The sequence below is a fragment of the Uloborus diversus genome, chromosome 3 (genome assembly GCF_026930045.1).
Source record: "Uloborus diversus isolate 005 chromosome 3, Udiv.v.3.1, whole genome shotgun sequence".
NCBI lineage: Eukaryota > Metazoa > Arthropoda > Arachnida > Araneae > Uloboridae > Uloborus > Uloborus diversus.
This window is the reverse complement of record NC_072733.1, coordinates 9,260,643-9,283,365: the sequence shown is the minus strand read 5'-3', so window position 1 is coordinate 9,283,365 and position 22,723 is coordinate 9,260,643. Positions and strand designations below refer to the sequence as shown.

Here is a 22,723-nt window from a genome sequence, read left to right as displayed (position 1 = left end):
AATTCCTAACGAGTGAGAAAAGGTAAAAAACTCTGGCTTTGGCATGTATCAAAAGATGATGCTTCTACTTCTAGTAAAACATGCTTTTTTAGGCATTGTGTTTTGACTTTCGTTTTTTTTTTCCAAAACTGCTGTTGAATTAAAGACTCCTTTGAAGTTTAAGATATAACTGACAAAAAAAATATCTTAACATTGATCCACTTAGTTGCAAGCTTAAAAAAATGATTAGGAAGAACTGAGGAGATAAATATTTATTTTTAAAAGGAATAAACATGTTGGAAAATAACAATAAATAAGTGGTTGCCCCACAAAAAAGTCACACTTTTTAAAACATAATTGACCCCTCTTCCCCCCTTTGTCACAAAGTGTCATACTTCAGTTTAACCCTTCCCCTTCTCATATGTCACGTTATATCATGTAAGCAAAAATATCTGTTTCAGGCTTTTATCATCCCCTCCCTCCCTCCCTTTGTCAAAAACTTTTAACAACTTTGTCAAAAACAATTTTAAGAGTCCCCCCCCGTCAGAGCGTGAAATTATTTTGGGACGACCCTTGAACAAGAAAACTACACAAAATCTCAAAATTTTGATTTCAGCAATCATACAAGTTTGTTACGTTCAGAAACTCGCGATGCAATTAACACGTCTTCCTTCTACTGAAACACTGAAAATGTTTAAAATTAAAAAGCAGGAATCAAAGTAGCACCATGGGTAAGGCCATTTTAGCAATAAAAAAAAGTATTTGTATTTACAGCACATTGCCGATTGCGAATATCACCTTTAAATCACGAATAATAGTACGAAAGGTAATTTGAACTATAAGAAGATAGTCACATCCAAATACATCAAACTGTAATAAAAAGTTAAAATGCTACACATTAAGTAATTTTTAATGTATCAATACTTAAAATTTTATGCACCTTAAATATTACTTGAAGCTTTTGATTAGGATATTTTGACGATATATAATTTTCACTTTGGTGGTACATCTCATTGTGTTCAGTAGCAAATTTCAGTAACTTTTTTGATTGAAATTTGAAGACTAAAATCGAAATCAAAAAATATCAAGACTTTCTTGTTGATAATCTGAAAAGAGGTTTTGTATACAATAGCATCTACATTTGGTGATCATAAAAATATCTTTACAAAGCAAATATGCTTGATGCGTGTACAGAAATGGGCTGTTCTACACACGTTTACATAGCATACAACAAATATATTCCATCCACTTTTCATATAAAATAGCAATGATTTTATAAAGTTTTTTTTTTTTTTTTTTTTAGTATTTCAGTCAGGAAAGCCCACAGTCAAACATTGACTCACGAAACCACATCTATACAAGTAAGGAGTTTGAACTTCATATACAAAATACAGTAGTTCCAACGATAATATGCGATTTCGCTTAATGATAGGGAATAAAAAGGATTCTTTGGATCAAACCTTTGTCGTATAAAAGTCAACACCTTTGTTATTTTACGTAAAACAGTTTCTTTGCAATGTCTGCACCTGATGAAAAACAGAATTATTTCGCAAGTTCAATCCAGCCAAAGGATTAAATTCCAAATGATAGTGGTAATACTTGGAGCTATCCCACAGTTTTTCGTAGCTCGAGGAGTTCACACCATTTTTTAACTTTAGGGTAATTAAAAAACTTTCGAGCACATTGAGATTTCAAAAATGAATTTGCACATTTACACTTCAGTGCCTTCCAGACCTTCTTCCGCATAACCTTCATCTGGAGAGAATCTTAATTTAGCTGGCTGGTTGAAGTGACTTGAAGAATTAGCAACCACTATTGGATGACGTTTAAAAGCGTCATCATGAATATGACTATTGTATAAGTCATCGCGGTTAAGATCTCCTGTGCAATCATAGCCCCCTCTTAATGTTCGGACGCGGTTATTCTGAGGTATGTATCTGTCACCGACACTATCAGGAAGCTGAATGTGTCCTTCTGCTCCTCCTGTCGATTGCAGTGCACAATTGTATGCATCATCATCATGCTTAGAATAGAATGGATTCAAATATACTTGAGACATATGATTCCTGAAGGGGGAGGTATCAAATCTTGAAGCATTTTCTTTCCCAAGTGGCCAATGCTCAACAACTGTAGCATATCTAACAATAAGAGCCGAATTGTCAGATTCCAAGTGGTTGCAACTTGCAGTGGATGCCGATAATGATGGTCCGTTATTCGTATCCGCTATTTTACTGACAAGATCTGGTGTCAGTTGGTCGGAACCGTAACCACTGCTTCCAGTTTCATGACGTGGTTGCTTATCTGTGACTTTTTGATCTTTCTCTTCCTTATCGGTACTGACGTCATTCATTTCCACATTGTCTTGTCGTTTTGATGGCATGTGTTGAAGAACATTTTTTCTGGTCAGCTTTGAACAAAAAAATAATGACGACGGCCGATAAATAAACAATAATGCCACGACGGAGCATAAAATAAGTAAAGCCAAAATACCAAAAACTACGGCCAAAATATGTGTGCTCTTCCAAACGACATTCAAGCGACTAGCGCAGGCGACTGTGAGCGTGAAATTTATGGAAGCTGTTCCAGCTCTGTTTTCTGCGATGCATGTGTAAGTGTCGCTGTCTTTTTCAATAGTGTTGTAAATTACTAAAATACTCGTCTGCCTGGCTAAATCTTCATCTACACTATACTTAGCCTTAAGTTCTGGTGTAAAACTAAGATTTCTTAAACTTCTACCGTTCACTTCCCAATGTATTGACGCTTTTGGAGTTGCGTTGACTTGACAAAGAATGGACGCATTGTTTCCTGATACAACAGTGAATTCTTTTGGAACGTTAATCATTTTTGGAGGACAGGCAAATTCTTCCAATGATAACCCTTCCCAAGTAATGCCGTTTAGGGAACGGGGAGTTTCACAGCGAGGAGGCACAGCTAATGGGATATTACGATTCATCATCCACTCTCTAATAAATCTAATTTTACAATCACAATGCCACGGGTTATCGTTTAGATGAAGTCCAAATAAAAATTGCAGAGGTTCAAACACATCAATCGATAACTGTGTCAACTGGTTTCCATCAAGTTCAATTACCTCGATGCGATTCAACCCCTTTAATGCTCCTGGTTGTAGGTGCTTTATTCTACAGTTTGAGAGACCTAAGAAAGTTAAATGAGATAATGACGAAAACATACCATCATCAATTTCTTCAATAGGGTTGTGCGCAAGTTGCAATCTTCTTATGTTTGGGCAGTCATTAAGAGCTTCTGTAGGAACAGTTTCTAACTGGTTACCACTTAAATCCAGTTCAACCAGGTTACTAAGTTGAAAAAACGCATCGGATGCAATGCGAGAGATGCTGCATTCAGCCATAAATATTTTCTGCAAGTTTGTCAACATTTTCTTTTGGAATACTCGACTAGGAATTTCATTAAAACTGTTTCTGCTTATATCAATCACCTGGGTTCCTTCATCAAGATTAGCAGGAATAATAGTAATACCTTGACCGGTACATTCTGCAGTTTTCTTTCCATTTTTCCATTTGCAGGAACACACACTTGGGCATGCGAGATTGCTCTGTAGCAAAGATATGAAGATAACGGTTACTGAAATCAGCGTAAGAAATAATGTTCCTAACTTCATATTTTCTTTTTGTAAAGCTGTACAGGAGCACAATATGTGCTATTTTTGATGATGTGGATGAAGAACTATTGTGAAACCATGTTTTGTGTTTCTTTCGGCAGTTTAGTTCTCCGCGGAAGAAATCTGGAGAGGGCTTGATCCTGAAAGAAAGAAACAAAAACACTAACTAACTTATTAAAACATGTATGACATTCAATAATTTACATTTAAAAGGAAGACACTTAGTAATTTACATATAATATACTTCTCTATGAGGGTTAGATTAAAAAGATTGAATGAACCTTAAAATTAAAATTTGCATTGTACGTTGCAGGTGTGGGTTTCGGCATTAAAATAAAACTATATCTCGAAACAATACAAAATGAGGATAAGAACGAAAAACTTTCCAAAAAAGTTTTTTACATTCAAAAAGGGAATCCCTGTTGCAATTCTGTTGTTTCGAAACACAGATATGAACTTCCCATAGCTAGTTGTCATTTTTTTAAATTTTAACAGAAGCACATTCATTTGCAATGACACATCGTTGCATATCTCAAACTTAATAAACAGAAACATCAGGAATTTAACATTTTTCCTTCCACAATCATATTTGGTTTATTTCTGACTTTTAATCTTCTTCCCGTTCAGTGTGTGTTAGCAAAATATTTTCAAATATTTATTTATTTTTTTTTAAACATGTAAGTTTTCTAAACAACAGCATTACACCACAAGAAATTTCAAATATTAATAGAATTACACACTCAAAAACATGGTTTATTTCGTCTGAATTCGATAAAATCAGAGAAAGCTTTTAACATTCAATTCAAGAACTTCCAACAAAGCATTATGCTTAAACTATTTATGCATTGAAGTTTCCTTTGTTTTCCCCTATACATATATTAAAATAAATTCAATCTCATAATATGATTGATGTATTGTTATAGCCCATCGCGTTATGTATCCTTGTAATTAAAATTGATTTCTTTTTTTTTTTTTTTTGTTGTTGTTGTTTCGCGCGACAAAAAATATACCTTCGGAATTCAAAGCTCGGTTTTCCATGCACAGCGAGATCTTAAACTACTTTACTACACGCGCTTTTTTAGCCCTTAGAATAAATAGTCGTCTCAGAGCAACAGTAAAATCTCTTACTGCCCCCCGAAGCGACGATATGTTATATGCGTTCAATACTATATCTACGCAATATTAGTTAATATATAATATACGCAAAAAAAAACACAATCTATTATTCATTCAAAAAATAAATAAAAAATGTTACAAATCAATAAACAATGCTAAAGCAATAATTTTCCATCATTTACAATCTCTACTCTAAAACTAACTTTTCATTGTGGGCAAAGCAATTGCTTGCGAGTAAATGTTTGTACCCCAGAGTCAGTACATCGTAAGTCACAAAATTGCGATTTTACAGAGAAGAAAAAAGGTTGTCTGACGCACGCTAAGAAAAAATAAGAAAAAAAAATGTGTGTCACGGGACGCTCGGCAGAAGTAATAACTTTCATAGGATTAAATTATTATCATTTTTTAATCCTAAGAAAGTAACAATTGGCTTATGGTAGCTACAATAAGCAAAGAAATTTTTGCATTGTATGTCATCTAAAAATCTTGCAAAGACTGCATCAAGTACAGTTCCGTGACTTGTAGTGGCTTCTTCTGGCTTATTAATCATTTGTAATTGTAATTTCGATGGTAGAAACGATAGAAAATTTTTAGCTTGATCAGAAGCAAAATTAATGTTAAAATATGCGGTTAAAATTAAAGGAATTGTATGATAATCTTCATTTAACTAAAGCAGAACCTTCTTGTGTATAATTTAAAAGCTGATTATGAATAAATTGAATAATACTTGAAACACTTTTGTTTGGATATATATATATATATATATATATATATATATATATATATATATATATATATATATATATATGTTGGCAATAATAATTTGTTTCTTTGCTTCACACACTTTTCACCAATAACGTTTTGTGTAGCCGTATTATAGCTTGTAGCATTATTAACATGGAATATTATATTTGGAGTGACAATATTTATGCAATCAAGATCATTCTGATAATCTGCTACGCCTCCTGCTCTTATATTTCGACGCTTTAATTGCACAATACGTATAAAGATGGATTAATTTCAACCATCTTTACTTTTATCTTTACTTTTGTGCCCCCCCCCCCTGCAAAAATCACCAGGGACCCTAACCGCACACTTTATTGGACCCTCCTCCCCCCCCCCCAAATAACTAACTTTTTAACGGGTGATTGTTTTAAAGTTAAAATGAGTTTAGATTTTATTCTGTGATGCACAAATTAAATGTTTGTTTATTATTTTATGTTTTCTTGGCCGTCCCCAACCCCCGCGTTGCGGAGTCTGCAGGGATGAATTTAGGAGATTGCGTTATGTTGCGACGATCATTCATCTTCTGTTAGTTTCATTATTTTTTCTACTATCACTTAACGCTTAAAGCTGCCCCAAAGAGTACAAAATTTCAGCGACCATGCGCGCTTTTGTCGTGTGAGCGAACGAAAGGAATGCCAGATAAGAGTTGCGCCGTTACGCGCGTTGTGTCACAAATCGGTTTACTCTCCCATAAGAAGTTATCACTCAAAACATAGCCTATAGCCTTCCTCAATAAATGAACTATTCAACACAAAAATAATTTTTCAATTCGAACCAGTAGTTCCTGAGATTAGCGCGTTCAAACAAACAAACTGTTTAGCTTCATATTATTAGTTCATTATTAAGAAAAATAAGACAATGATGCATATGCAATATTTTTGTTTTACGAACCATTTTTAGCATCGTTTAGGATTTTCCCTGAAAAATACTCTCGAGATTTGCCTCATGACTGACTCGAACCTACACCCACTGGAACGCAAAGCCTACACTTTTAAGTCAAGCCACTATGTCTACTCATATTCTGCGTTCTGAACATTTTATATTATAATGTACATTTTCCCGTTTTCATAACATTTTTTTATTGCTGCTCCTCTCCTATTAGTTATAGCGTGATGTTCTATAGCCTATATCCTTCCGCAATGAATGGACTATTCAACAGAAAACGAATGTTTCAATTCGAACAAGTAGTTCCCGAGAGTAGCGCGTGCAAACAAACTCTACTACTTTATATTTCTAGTATAGATAGATTATGCTTAGATATCTGAACGGAGTCAAAACTTAAAAAAAAAGAAAGGACACCCTTCAATTAAGGTATTGCAGCAGCAAGGGTCGTTTCCGAAAAATTGATTTTTAGACCGTAGGTCTATTTTTCGTCATTAGCCGTCCCGGTAAGCTTTAATATGAGGGGGAATTTCTTCAAGAAAGAAGAAAGATCTCGCATACTGACAGAAAAGTAATCCACAGAAATAATATCTAAGATAAGATATTGAAGAGGAGATTGAAAAGAAGTATTTTTATTTTTGAAAATTTATACTTTTTTTTTTTTGCTATCGCAGGCTGCTTGAACTGTTATGGCTTACATGCCAGCACGTGTTTATTATTACATTTAACCGCACGGTTAAATACAAAATCAGTTGAACTAAGTTCGGTTTTTAAGCGTAGCTTTTCGAATGTAGTGAAAATGTGACTGGCTATTTGTTTTTCCGAAAGAGAAAAAAAAATATTTTACCCATCAAGTTTGTTCGTAATTTTAATGTTTTGCTTCGTATTCCAATAAATATTCACAGGTTAACTAAATGAAAAGCGTAATTTCAATTTGGGGTAGTAATTATTTTATTTGTACAAATGTTCAAAAACTGTCATCAGAAGAATCTACATTTCAGTATACGATTTTTTGTTCTGAGCCAAAATTATTCTATTGTAGTCTGAAATCTTCTACCTGATACTTATATTTTCGCTTATATCATGCTTTAGTTTTCCGATCGGAGCTCGAAGTTTCAAAAACAGAAGAGAAAAAAAAAATCCTTACAATTAAGAAACAATTTAGCTACAGGTTGCATCAAGTTTTCGAAACAGCAAGAAGCATTCCATTTTCATTTATTTTTATTGCCTGACTTGTGTTATTTATTGTATTTTAAGTGTTCATGTAATGCGTGATTAGTCTGGTTTTTCGATACAGATAGTCCGGGCTGGGCCCGAACACTCATTCTTCTGGTTACCAGTTGAAAGCTCTGCCGATCGAGCCATTCAGCTCTGTCAGTCACGGCGCAAGTTAAACTTATAAAATTAACCGAAAACCTGAGTCTGGTGCTTAAAAACACGTTTTTTAATAAAAAAAAACACATAATTTTTTTTTAGAATTTGGGTGCATTTTTCGTCATTAGCCTGCACGATAAGCTTTAAAATGAGGGGTAAATCAGACAAATCGATCAAGAAATAAGGAAGATCTCGCGTAGGAACAAAAAACAGGCTTCAGAAATATTATACAAGGATTATTGGTTAAAATATGACAATGATACGTATATATATTGTTTTTTTTACAAATCATTTTTAGCAACGTTTCGGGATTTCTCCGAAAATTGCCCTCGAGATTTGCCTCATGGCTGACTCCAACCTACGCCCTCTGGATCGCGATTCGGTTCGAAATGCCCGCATCTTTAGGTCGAGCCACCGTGGCTACGCACATCCTGCGTTCCTAGCATTCTATATTAATATTAAATTTACCCCCGTTACGCGCGTTATATCACGAATCGGTTTACCCTCCCATAAGAAGTTATCACTTCAAAAAGTGGGACGCACGCTCTTTTAACGCTGGTAAACATTTTTTTTTTTTTTTTTAATTTATGTTCCCATGGTTCGATGCAGAATAAATTTTTACATACAATGCACTAATAAACTGAAAATCATAATTTTTGTACTAACGTCAGCCTGGCTCTGAGGTACAGATATTTACTTAAACCTTTAAATTAAAATTTCAATCTCATCAAACTTCGATAAAATGTAAATCTTCTAAGTATAACTTCAAACGTACTTATATGATGCAAGCACAACCGTTATTTTTTCTTTAATATAAAACGCAAATTAATTTTTCTCGTTTAGAAAAGTATTTATTTAAGTTCAACAACCTAAAAATCTAACTAAAGGGGAAAATGATTTTTTCCAAAACACTGCAGACATAAAAGAAACCATCTGAGAAAGTAAAGTTTAATGCATTTTAATTAACATCGTGAACAAAATATTTCCCATTAGTTTTCGTTAATAATACATGACTGTTTTTCTCCTTACCTTTTAGCGCAAAACCTTTTAGGACTGCTGTGTTCAGCCACATAGGACTGCAAAAGTGCTTATGTTGTTTAAGTTTAAGTTTTAATTCGCAGATTTTATTTATTTATTTATTTTTAACTACCACAAGTAGAAGATTTGAATTATTTTATTTCCAGCGTTGGTGAAAAAATATTATTTTCAAAGTACACCATATGTGTAAAAGAAAAAACAATTAACAAAGCACTCTTTCAAAATTCAGCCGCAGTGAAAATTTCATACAATTTAAAACCCGACAACTAACGAAATGTACATAAGAAAATTATATCTGTGCAACAAAATTATATTTTCAAAATAATATATTGTCATCTGCAGTAAATTGAGATGGGAATCAAAAGATACCGCAAAAATGGTTGGGACATTGGCTTATCAGCTTTATCAAATAGTAATTTAACGACCACAGGAAGTATTTCGTGAAGAGAAAATTAGATGTAAACCTTTGGAAATTCATGTTATTTATCATATAATTACAATCAGTTGATTATAAATTTTTTTGAGAAAATAAAATTGATGCTAAATTGTTTTAGGAAATAAGTATACGCGATTAAAAATTTTAGGACCAAGTTTTTACACCGCTTATTTGAAAACCTCTCCTTCTGTTCACAACCTGCGCAAATTTCATTGCGTTACTTTTTTTTTTTTTTCATTTTATAATCATTTTTCTGTTAGCTGCTTATTTTATGAGATAGTGTAATAGTGTAGAAAAGAATAAAATCTTATCTAAATTTGTATGTCAAAATACAGTCTGGCTATGATAAGCTTACTTTGTGGCTTCAAAAATCAAAACAGGGGAGAGACAAGCCGCTTTCAGTTGCCGATAGCTGTTATTGGCACAGTGCAAATCAGTGTTGGTCATTAATCAATATTTTTTTCAATTGCCTTCTTAATTGATTAAAAAAGTAGTTGCAATTAAATTAATTGCTATTAAATTTAATTGCAATTAAACTATTAATTGCACTTTGCAATTGATCTAATTGAATTAATGTACGTTAATTGTTTCTAACAATTAAAATAATTGCAATTAATGTTTTTAATTGTTTTATGAAACAATTAAAGCTAACAATTAACTTTATGCATCAATAGGTACAGCGCAGGGTACAGAGTCCAAAGTATTATTCAATTTCGTATTTTCATTCACTGCTGAGAGAGATTGCTCGCTCGCCGCGTGAACTAAGTTTCGTCTTGGCAAACTTTTTTTCACGCGTAAATGTTTTTGTTTTAAATAAGTGTTTTAAGTTAGTCTAAATCATTGTTTAGTTTAACCCGTAACAGGGGAGGTGAGAAAGAAGGACATAACAGGGGACGCGAGGTCTGAAAGATCGCTCTGTTTTATTTATTTTTTATAATCGTGTAATAAAGATACATTTCTCTAATTTCTCTCAGATGTTATTTGAACTCTAAAGAGTACGGAAAAAATATTTTTGAATTTTAAAGTGAAATATTCCTTTTCTGAGGAAATTTTGCTGGAGCCATAAGATTTTTTGAGAAAATTCATATGCTGCAGTAAATAATTTATTGCTCATAATACATTTACTGTTGTGCATTGCTCTTTTATTTGTTGCTAACATGTGTATTTAAATAGTTAAATAGTACTATAGTACCCGTCCAGCGTCCACGTCCCAGATAGACCTGTCACTTTAGTTTTAATTAAAATTCACAAAACAATTGCTAATTGTTAATTGTAGTAAACTACAACTAACAATTAATTGTAATTTTCCACAATTACAATTGATCAATTGTTAGTTGTTGTGGGAACGTTTACCAATTAATCAATTGTTAATCTTAAAATTGTCCATGCCATTAAAATTTGCCCAACTCTGATGCCAATCAATGAATTTCTCTCTTTCGATTCAAACGTAAATGAGGCGAGTCCAAGTTCAGACATTTTTAGCATCATACTATACATTATTTGCTTGACAAAACATATTTTTTTAGAAATATCAGCATTTGAATGAAGAAAAGTAAAAATTTAGATTTGTTTCACAACTGATAATTCTATAAATGATCCTGCCTGTTGAATTGATGTCTGATTCCTAATCATCAGAATGAATCCTCGTCAGGACATAGGATTAATTATGAATGAGGCGATAACTAAGCGGATGTTTAATAAGTTTGGAAATAAATGAAAGATTATATCTAGCGCATGCAGATAGATTTAAGTATTAACGTCAGAACTCCATGGTTGACAAATATGCAAACTGCATCAGTTAGAGCGCAATAGCTTGAATTAAACTCAACTAGTTTATGCCTCAGAGAACGAATTTTATGGAAGAATTTAGAAAATATCTTCACCAATCAAACCTGTATTTTTGGAAAGTACTTTAGCTGATCAGAGCATTTAAGAAATACAGAAAAACATTATCTTATTCACTAAGGTGAAATCATATATTTTTTTAATATATGCTTCTTTGCCGTATTGATTAGCTAAGAAATAAAAGACAAATGCTAATACTAAAATTAGCACAAATTCTACAACCAATCTTAAAGCATTAAAAATACTCCACGACTTTATTTACAGCTTTGTTATAACCTTTGTTTGATTCATTTGCAGACACGCAATTTCTAAAGAAATGATATTATTCTTGGTATGAAAAAAACGGCAGGTTTATTGCATTAGACATTCAAAGTGTTTTTTTTTTCTTTTGGGACTCTTTAATGTATATGACATGAAAGTAATTACACAAAAACTGCCTTCAACATTTACGATGCATTTTTTTCCCGTAAACGAATCAAAATTCTTGCTCTTTCTTCTTTAACTCTTCTAAAATTCTTTAAAATAGCTCTAATTAGTTCCAAGCATTTATGAAAATTAATATGCAATTAAATTAATAAAAGATCTTAAATATTTTTTTTTGAAACAATAGTTTCTTTTAGAAGAGAAACACTAAAATAATAGGGTTCCATTTAAGCAGAAGAAAGGTTTGAGTGCGAAAATCATCAGAACTAACTAACACGAAAATTTAATAACACTTCTGCCAAAAACGCGCTTCAATGTAGTTTGCATCAAAAACAATAACTAAATCCGGTACAGACGTGAAGATGTTCCCAATAAATATAATCCTGAGAGACTAATGCTAGCAATTATTTATCATGACTATGATAAGGAATTAGTTAATGCACAGGGAAGTTAAATATGCAGAACGGAGCCCTTTACAATCAGCAGGAATCTTTATGATGAATCGTGTATGCGTTTCATGGGGACCTTGTTTTTACTAAATTAAATGTATCTTTTTGACAAACGAGTTGATGTGTGCATCACATGACTTCCTTTTACTCCAATTTAATGCCATTTTCCCATCATTGGCAATTTTAATGTGATTCAATAGTTTACTCTCTAAATACCACCAACAGTGGCCAAATCGAAACCAGATTTTTAAAAAAAATCGCCAAATTTGTCGTCAACTTGGCGACAAAACTTGGCGACCAAAAGACTGACGATATATCGAAAAGTGTCCGCCAAATTATAACACCACTTGAGCTTACATCGAAATTAACAATGATTTTCCTCCAAAAAGGGGCAAAAGACTCCCTTAGAAACATCCGAATGCAACTAAAAGGGAAGGTGCACAAGTAGACCCCACTAGAAGTCCACGCACCAAATTTAAACTTTCTAGGACATACCGTTTTTGAGTTATGCGAGATACATACACGCATACACACATACGCACATACATACGTACATACAGACGTCACGAGAAAACTCGTTGTAATTAACTCGGGGATCGTCAAAATGGATATTTCGGGTGTCTGTACGTTCCTAGGCATATATCCCCGTGTGATCGGGTCGAAAAAAAAGTCAACATTCATTCGGTGGTGAGCAAAATAAAAATTAAGGCCGATTTTTGAGTGAATTTTTTTTTCGCGAATACAATACTTCCTTTTTTTGTAAAAGGTAGTGAAAAGACATTGCATTTTATGCATGTATTTCAGCATTTCTTTTCAATAATTGACCATGATGATAAAATTAAGTTTTATGGAAAAAGAAATGTAATTCTTTGTTTACAGGGTTTTAAATATGTAAACAATAATAATATAAATGCTTTAACAGTATCAATAAAGCGGTTTAATAATAGGAATTAATTTATTTTGCAACACAGAAACAAAATAAATTCGAACATGAAAGAAAATGATATGTTTCCTCAATTTGGTTACATCTTTTTTATTCTAAAAAAATATGACGTTCATTTTCAATAAGAAAATCATCTTCCTTCAAATTCTTTGAACCAAAAAATGCATTTCCTTTCCGTAGGAAAAGCGAAAGACTAACTTGGACTCCTTGCAGGTATTACTTTACGGAATAAAACGATAATATGGTTGGGCGGACATAATCAGCATAATATATAGGATTTTAAAAATTTCGGAAGTGGGAAACATGTTTCGAATTTAATTACTTTAAATCAGTATAGTAATATGTTAATTCATACAAATAACAAATAAAACTTCGCAATGAACTTTTGATGAGCTGATACCTCATAAGTGTATTCAGTAAATTACCGCCCATTAGCGAGGGCTAAAGCAAAAATACGTGAAATACACCGCCAGCTCAGTCATTTCCAGCCGAGGACTGCAGTTTCGTGCTTATTAGCACTCATCAGCCCGGCATAGGAAAGTGACTGAGCTGGAGATGGAAAATCTCTTAAGGAAGCCAAGGGTGCGAAACAAACTGGTAGCTAATATTTCCATCTCCAGCTCAGTCACTTTCATATGCCGGGCTGATGAGTGCTAATAAGCGCAAAATTGCAGTTCTCGGCTGGAAATGACTGAGCTGGCGGTGTATTTCACGTATTTTTGCTTTAGCCCTGTCTAATGGGCGGTAATTTACTGAATATACTTTGCCTCGCGTTCAATCTTCGAGTTGAACCGAACCATTGCTCCGGTCACTCGTCTGGTCCGCTAATTCTATATTAGCTACCAGTTTGTTTCGAACTCTTGGCTTCCTTAAGAGATTTTCCATCTCCAGCTCAGTCACTTTCCTATGCCGGGCTGATGAGTGCTAATAAGCACGAAACTGCAGTCCTCGGCTGGAAATGACTGAGCTGGCGGTGTATTTCACCTCATAAGTGGTTCTGGCATAATGTATTTATTGCAAAGTACTTTTATTTATTTTAGTTGGTGCCACCTTTGGAGAAAAATTTTACGACGGTGCATTTACTTGAAATTTAAATGGCCCAGTGGTGGGAGGGGGGGGGGAGATTTTGGCGCTATATTTATGGAATGGGTTGCTGCAACAATTTAATCAAAGATAAGATAAACTAAAAATGTTCTAAAGCTTTTTAAACAACGTTGCACTCATTATTAGCTACAAGAGTGTTTTACGGGAAATCAATTTGTTACATTTTTGTTTTAAACTGACCTCCATGCACTTAAATAATCCTCCCAGTCACTCATTTTTCTAGAGTTTTGTTATATTCCTCAAGAAACATAGGATTTCTAAAGCAGTGATTTACTCGTAAAATATGATTTATGATTGCATAAATGTTCTGCTTTTACCGGCTTAAAACATATTCATAATCACAGTTTTACACTCAAATAGTGACTACCATTTTTTATAAGTTAATTCTCTAACATACGAGAGAGAGACATGCCAGTAAAAGAAAATCATAATCTAAGATAAGTAATGAATTATTGTTACTAATGAATTAATGACTCTTAATTCGTTACATGCCAGACGAAAAATGATCGAAAATGATAAACATGTGTCGTTAGGTTTGTATTTGTGAACCATTCCTTCTTTTTACGCACTGATGAAGGGGCTTGCATTTGATAGCCCCGAAACAGCTGTTTGCAGAGTTTTTAACTCTTTTTTAAAAGCTTAATTATTTGTATTTTATACACATTGTATCATTTTATTTATGAAATAGTATATGTTTCATTAGCACAATTTTTAGAGCTACATCAAGATTGAAATTTTAAGCATTACTTGACTTTTCAAATTATAAAATGAACGCAACATTCGACATAGCAGCCGCATTTATAAACCTTCTTATTACCAAGCAAAAACCTTACAGTGACCTAATCAGCGAATAATTTAATGTATTCAGTTAACTACAAGAAAAAAAAATGCTATAACGTTTTGACGATAAAATATAGTTGACAAAATTTTTTGAATTGTTTTAACAAAGCATTCGAAAAATATTACATTCTTTTGAAAAAACATTACAGATTGAACTCATCCCACCAGCCGTCAAAAATCATTTTTATTTATCTTTTTTTTTTAATTTACATCAAGGATAAATATAAAAGAAATATAATGAAAATTCTAATGTAGCAAACACATTGTATTTATTGAACCTATGAACATAATTTTAAAACACAATGCAAATTTAATGGAATATACGTTTCCTATGGCTTTATTTTGGAATTCGATCTAAACAAATCTGACAGTCCATCATCACTACGAACGAACAAAGTTCAGAACAGAGCAAACGAACAGAAAACTAAAAGAACAATGTTTCAACTTATAATAACAGAAAAGAAGGCTTTATCACAAGGAATTTAATAATGGCCCTGACATGCAATACAATTTGCTAATGTAAATTCAATATGTAAAAGATGCAGATTGAAATCATGCAAATTTAAGACCATCCAAGCTGGAATTCCATTTGAAAAATTACGTAACTTTTGTATGAGTGCCTTTAATTAGTAGAAAAGGCAAAAGGTTCCAAAGCACTTTAAATATCTCAATATTTATTACAAAGATGCCATTTTGATTTGTTATCTAAATTCTCTATAATGAAATATTTGATTGAAAGTAAATTGAATCCAACTTGTGTCGGTAAGAAATATTTTTGAAGCTCAAGCACAAGTAAATGAAATGATTTTAATTTAAAATTAATTGAAACCTAAGTTAGAAATTTGCTTTGTTTGAAAAAGCATATATTGGGCTAGTAGATGAACTTTAATGAAGCTGATATTGCAAAACCGAATTGCGTTGAAAAAATTAGAAAATAAAACAAGATATCTTGCAATTTCTGCTTTGTTATATTTGATTTGTCGATAAAATGTTTCCGTCACGAATGTAAGCGTTTTACTTGTACTTCAATGTAGTTTATATAAAACTACTATCAGACATCCATGAATGACTACACTGAATTTTTGGCTTTAGTCTACAATGAACAAAATTGATTATAATTTTGAATTTTTTTTTTCCGTTAAAAGACCTATTCAGTGCAAAAGCAAAATAAAGTGTTTATCTATTTTTTTTTAAATGTTTTCATTAAAATGTTGCTCAGTATTTCTTAAACACTTATTATTAAAAATATTACTTTAAGTTCAAGCACGACGAAATAAAACAATTTCAATTTAAAATTAGTGAAAATTTACTTTATGTCAGACACACGTTTTTTTCCCAAAAGTCGTGACGCCAGTCATTTAGTAGACCAACTTTTATGCTGCATATATTTCAAATTATTATTATTATTACTTTTGAAATTTATTCTTTTTTAAACTTACAAGGAGACCTTACGGTCTCGGAAATTCAAATCAGAATGAAATTCAGCAGATTAGTAGTACCCCTTGCGAGTGTTCACACAGCAAAGTAATAAAGCGCATTAGCCAGAACATTCCGAGAAAACAGCCTCTAAAGTTTTAAGCGCTGTTTATGTACTAGTAGAGATTTCTCGCCAGCTGCAGCTTGGTGGCTATGTGGTCAGCGTACTGGATTCCCGTGCAATCTATCCCGAGTTCGATACCTTTTCAAGAATTATTTTCGGCACCAAAATGTTCCTTACTTGTTTTGTGCGTATCTCGTTGAAAATAATAGAAAAATAAATACCCGTGAAGACTGCATAAAATTACAATCAATAGTTCATCATCAACTGTCCATCGCCAATTTTTATTAAAAATTATTCGGTATGCCTATTATGCTTTTAAACTTTCGGACAAGAGAGAAATTTTAATAAATATTAATGAAGTATGTTTTCCTACCAATCTTTTACAGAAAGGTTGCTCCTGTATACAATCTTTCTTTTTACATTGTGCAAGATGTCAGAACAGTTTTTATTTTCCATGTTTTTATGATAATTATCATTCTGGTGTACGTATATAAATATATAATTGATAAATAAAAACAAAATTGTTAAATTTTATACATGAATTTACAAGTCTTATCAAAATTTTTTTGCCGTGGTAATTCAATATTATATATTCGATTTATAATTTTAATGATTTGAATTTATCTCTATTTTCTAGATAAAAAATACATTACGTATTTAAAAATAAAGTATTTTCTTCAGTTCAAATTTCAATTAGCTATAACAGTCGCTTTATAAATTTATACAAGAAAATTCTTCCAGGGGTATCGAACCAAGGACGGATTGCACGGAAATCCAGTACGCTGACCACATAGCCACCGAGCTGAAGCTGAAGAGAAATCTCTACTAGTATGTATAAGCTGCGTGTAAAACTTTAGAGGCTGTTTTCTCGGAATGATCTGGCTAGTGCGCTTTAGTATTTTACTGTGTACATACTCTCAAGGGTTACTACTAATCTGCTGAATTTCTTCCCGATCTGAATTTCCGAGACCGTAAGGTCTCCTTGTTAGTTTATCGATAATTGTTTCCACATGAAGATAAACAGTTTGCTTCTTGTTAAATGCAGTTTATGAAACTACACTTGAGCAATTATGAAGCAGTAGAGTAGATTTGGGAGATCGTACTTTAAAGACTTGCGTTGCATTAGGTGAATTCACGAGCTAGGCTTCCGTTAAAAAAAAAAAGTGCTGAGCGTCTGCTAGATAAAACATACGAAATGAATACTTCAACTATGGATTCATTTACGTGAAGGATTGTATAGCTTTCAGAATAACAGAAAATTTGGCTTGTTATAACTTAGGGTTAAAATAGGAAATGAAGGAAAAAAACGAAATGGAAGTAGAGATAATGAGCATTAAAGGAGGAAAAATAGATCACCTGACAATAATCGATAAACATTATGGAATACCGTGAGTTATGTCATTAATACATTGATGGCAGTTCTTAAGAGTGTTACCAACATAGAAATATTTTCCTTATAAAAGGTTTTTTCAAATTTGAATATAAAATTAAATTTTGCCCTGAAACTAAAAACTGGAGTGAAATAAAATCAAATTTTCTCAAGTAAGGGTGGACACTATTCGAATAAAAGCAAAAATGGTCGGGTGCATACTACCACGTAAAAATTATCCAAATAGAAGAAAACAATTTACAGAATTCAAACATATCCACCATTTCGGAATAGAAACTTAACGCGTCACATAAGAGCACTCATAAAAAATATCATGCATTTTCTCACTCAGACATTCATAGACATCATGTTCAATGTTTTTTTTTTTTATTTCCAATGGCTGGCAGCAAGAAAAGGTTACAAAGAACAAAATAGCAGAAACAAACACAATACACAGAACAAAGAAAAATACAGAAACAATAGGGTGAAATATTTAGCTGCCGATACGCTCTCTTGCTTCCCAATAACGGTCACACAGGCTACGTCTGGAAAGCTGGGTGCAAGTGTGCAGGTGACGAATGTCCATTTCTTCGTTTGAATTGCAAAGGGGACAGTTGGGACTCTTCACAATCCTTAAGCGGTAAAGATGTTTTGGTAAACAGTCATGGCCAGTTAAAAGTCGAAACAAAGCCACTGACTCTGCTCTTGGTGCTGAAGGGACAAAATCACGGTTTGTAAACCAAACTTTGTGGTTGCTTCTACCTTTTAGGTCTTGCCAAAAAAAACTCTTGATTTTTTCCTTATATATAACTTTATTGCATTGAATGAGACTGGCTCATTTGGTAGTTGAATAATAGCAGACCCCCTCTTGGCCAGAGCATCAGCAAGCTCATTTCCTCTAATCCCACAGTGTGCAGGGATCCACTGCAACACCACTTTTATCTTCTGCTGCACCAGATCGTTAATGAAACTGCGACATTCAGAAATTTCCTGCGATTTGCAGCTCTTTATCGATGCTATCGCCTCAATAGCCGCTTGAGAATCCGATAGGACAACGCATCCCTTAAGTTTAAAATCACGGTATTTCAGCTGATCTAGAGCCAGGTGTATAGCTTTTACCTCTCCATCGAATGCAGAGGCATATTTACCAACAGGAATAGAAAAAGAAAAGTGCTCACTGTAGACGCCTGCACCTGCATTTATATGGTCTGCTACTCTTGACCCATCGGTATATATATGTATCCATTCACTTTCGGGGTATTTAGTGTAAATCGTCTCCAGAGCAATGGCCCTAAGAACTACTTGGTCAGTCTCACTCTTTAAAACAGGCTGTATCAAATTTAAATCATAATTCACTGGTTCGTATTCGCATGGGTTTGTTGGTAAAGGGAGCGACTGCAGGTTAGAATTGATGTCATACGTTCGTTTTGTATCAAGCGCAAACTGCACAAACCCCTTTTGCGTTTTGAGAGATCTCGGGTGCAACTCCGGTTTCCATTCGTTTCTAAATGGTATTCTTTGCATTTTTTCAAATAAAAGTAGAGTTTTCTCCTCTATGTATGATTTTATTGATCTGAAATTAGTAAATAAAAACAATGCATCCAGTGGTGTTGATTTCACGGCTCCTGTTATTAGGCGGAGTGCTTGGTTATGTATAGTTTCAACTCTGTTTAGGACATGTTTTGATGCAGTGCTCAGTACCTCACAGCAATAGCTCATTAATGGGAGAACAAACGTCCTATAGGTAATTTCAAGCGTATTACGACTACAGCCCCATTTGCAGCCCGCTAAGCGTTTCAATACGTTTAAACGTCTGCATACCTTTTCAGCAGTCTTCTCAACGTGGGATTTCCAATTAAGCTTGCTGTCAAAAGTTACTCCCAAATAATTATATTCATCAGTATGGGATAGAATATCCTGTTTAAATTTTATTTCAGGTTTTATTTTCTTATGTGCAAGCGAAAACGTCTGAACAGCTGACTTTGAAGCATTTAAAAACATGTTATTATTATCACACCAACTGGACAATGCCCCCATAGCTCTGTTAAGTGTCTCCTCAATGTTCTTGACTCCATTGCGTTTTTTAGTTTCAGTCCATATGACCAAATCGTCAGCAAAAAGAAGGCATTTAATACCTGGAATAGATTTAATCGACTGGATCAAATCATTGATGTAGATGTTGAACAAAATACAACTCAAAATTGCTCCCTGGGGCAATCCAGTATGAAGTAATTTGTATTTTGAAAAGTCAGTTCCACATCTTACCCTACACAAACGTTGGTTGATAAAGGTGAATAGCCAATTAAACATATTCGAATGGACGTTCAAATTTTTTAACTTAAGAAATAGTTTTTCCTTCCAAACCAAATCATATGCAGATCTAAAATCGACAAAAACTGCAGTTAAATAGTTGCTTCGATCTAGAGCATCTTTTACATCTTGACTCAATAGAGCCACCTGCTGGTTTGTAGATCTATGTACTCTAAAACCTGCTTGTTCATCAGCAAGTAATCCCTTACTTTCAAGGTACCAATTAAGTCTATTAAAAACCATTCTCTCCATCGTCTTACCGAGTACACTAGTGAGGGAAATCGGGCGGTAGTTTTTCAAATCATTTGGATCCTTGTCCTTTTTTAAAATTGGAATAATCAATGCTTTTCTCCATTGTGAAGGTACTATACCTGTTCTCCAAGATTCATTAAAAATTTTTAAAATTGTCTGCAATGCGTTAGGGCCAAGGTGCCTTAAAAATTCTGGATGTATTCCATCTTCACCAGGTGACTTTTTGTCCTTCAAAGAGGCAATCGAAAGACGTAGTTCAGACATGGAGAATGGATTCACGAAGATATCTGTGGAAAAACCTAACTGGGGTTGAAATTTTGATCTTGCCTTAATTTCTCTCTTCAGGACCTTCGAATTTCTTCTTGCAAAAGGACTCTTCTTTTGATTTTGTGCCAAAAACTGTACAAATGCATTTGCTATATCTTTATCAGAACGCAAAGTTCTGTTATTGACCTGTAAAAAAGTCCTACGTGGAGATGATTTTTTACCTTGTATATTCGCAAGAAATTTATAAGTTTTAAGGCTGTCCGATTGGTAATTAATTTCACTAATAAACTTAGTGAAGGTTTCACGCTTAGCGTTAATAATAGCTCTCTTCAAAATTGCTGCTTGTTTCCTCCATGCTCTGACAGCTACAGGACTACCAGTTATCTCAGCTTCTTTTCTAAGGCTGTTTCTCAGCTGTCTTTCCTGCTCGAGATTTTCATTCCAAAAGCTTCTATAACATTTAACTCTACCTCTTGGTATCCACTCTTTAGCGCACGCAATAATAACCTTATTAATTGTATGACAAGTTTTGTCAATGCTGTTTGAAAAGTCAAAATTCTCCATCTTCAGCGATTCTTCTAAAGATTCTTTAAATTCCCTCCATTTAGCCTTCTTGAAATTCCAAGACATCTTGGATACATCCTTTGGAGGTGTTTGGTTAAACTTAGCTATATCGATGTTTGCCACAACCATTCTATGTCCTGAACCAGGGTCATCAATGACTTTTCTTGTAGTTTCTTGGGCGAGATCTGCAGAGACCATCAGGAGATCTGGTGATGTTCCAGTGCCGTTATAGTGCAAAAATGTGTGTGGGTCGTCAGCTTTAAAAATAAGTTCCAATACGCTTGTATTCAAAAGGTCTTCAACTTCTGTACCCGCTGTATTTACATCCTTATATCCCCATAAACTCGAGTGTGCATTAAAATCGCCAAGGAAAATAGTCCCTTCCGAAATATGTAATGTTGTAAAATCTGGTTTATTATTGGGAGGGTTGTAACAACCAAAAATCCTAAAAAGAAAGTCCATCTTCCATACTTCTAGACCTATTATTTCACTTTTGTCATTAGTTGTTCCCATTTCTTTTACTATTTTGAACTCAGATGTTAGAATACCTTTCACACCCACAAGTATTCCACTAGCAATCTGGCGAAATTTTGGCAATAAATACATAGTGTATCCAGGGAAAACATAGTATTTCAATTTCTCCATAGTAAGGTTTGCTTCATTTATGATAAAGACATCAATATCATGAGTATTCAAATTCGTTAATTCATGTTCAATGTTATTTGGTTCTTCTGAAATGTTTTCAGTGTATCTGATGTTCCTTCATGTGGCTATTTCATTAAGTACAATGATTGCCAAATGTAATATGTGCGTGTTCCAGTATTTTCACTCCGCTTTGAAAAAGCTATCATTTATACTATCCTTTTGTCAACAAGTAGCTTTAGACGCGCATAACTGTATTTGAACGTACTTTGTAGGGTCTAATTAAGATAATTGGGAACACGAAGTAAATGGTAAAAAAATGCTTAATAATCGAACACGGCAACAATCATAGAGCCATATTGGGCAGATCAGGTCATTTTTTTCAACATGAAATGCAAGTAGCATTCCACTATTGTATGACATGATTGCATCTTAAATTTCCGAATAAAGGTGCATAAATGTTGACAGGGTTAAAAAAAAAATTCTAACTGGTTGACGGCATTTGTCATAAAATGCAAAAATATTCTAATTTGCGTTATATAAAGTAAGATTCGGTTCTTCGAACTCAAAAAGTCGTTTTTCTAAAGATATTACTAACGGAATGTTAAAACGTATTAAAATTGGTTATCCCTCATTTAAATGCAGTATACTATAGAAACTCTTGAGTATAAATAAGATAATTATTAAAACGTTCGCAACAATGTTTTCATCTAAATTTTTACACCATTATAAAATTTATTATACTATGAATGCATAATATATGAATGCATAATATATAAACGAAAAAGTTATGCTGACAATAAGTTCGCTTTATTATAAAATTAGAAATAATACCGTAAAGCGGTGCTCGCTTCATAAGTTTCTGCAGCGGTGAAACTTGATTATGAGTGACAGTTGTTTAAACAAAAACTCAGTACTTTTTTG

At 33.4% G+C, this 22,723-nt stretch overlaps 1 protein-coding gene across 1 annotated transcript in view; it reads right to left on the bottom strand.

The window, feature by feature from the left end:
• Positions 1 to 527: 527 nt before the first annotated feature.
• Positions 528 to 22,723, bottom strand: part of LOC129218157 (leucine-rich repeat-containing protein 4C-like) — a 319,273-nt gene continuing 297,077 nt past the window's right edge. Inside the window, exon 3 of the mRNA XM_054852372.1 lies at positions 528 to 3,759. Coding sequence (XP_054708347.1) covers positions 1,691 to 3,619 — 1,929 coding nt within the window. The 5' untranslated portion in view covers positions 3,620 to 3,759 and the 3' untranslated portion in view covers positions 528 to 1,690. The remainder of the gene's footprint in view (positions 3,760 to 22,723) is intronic.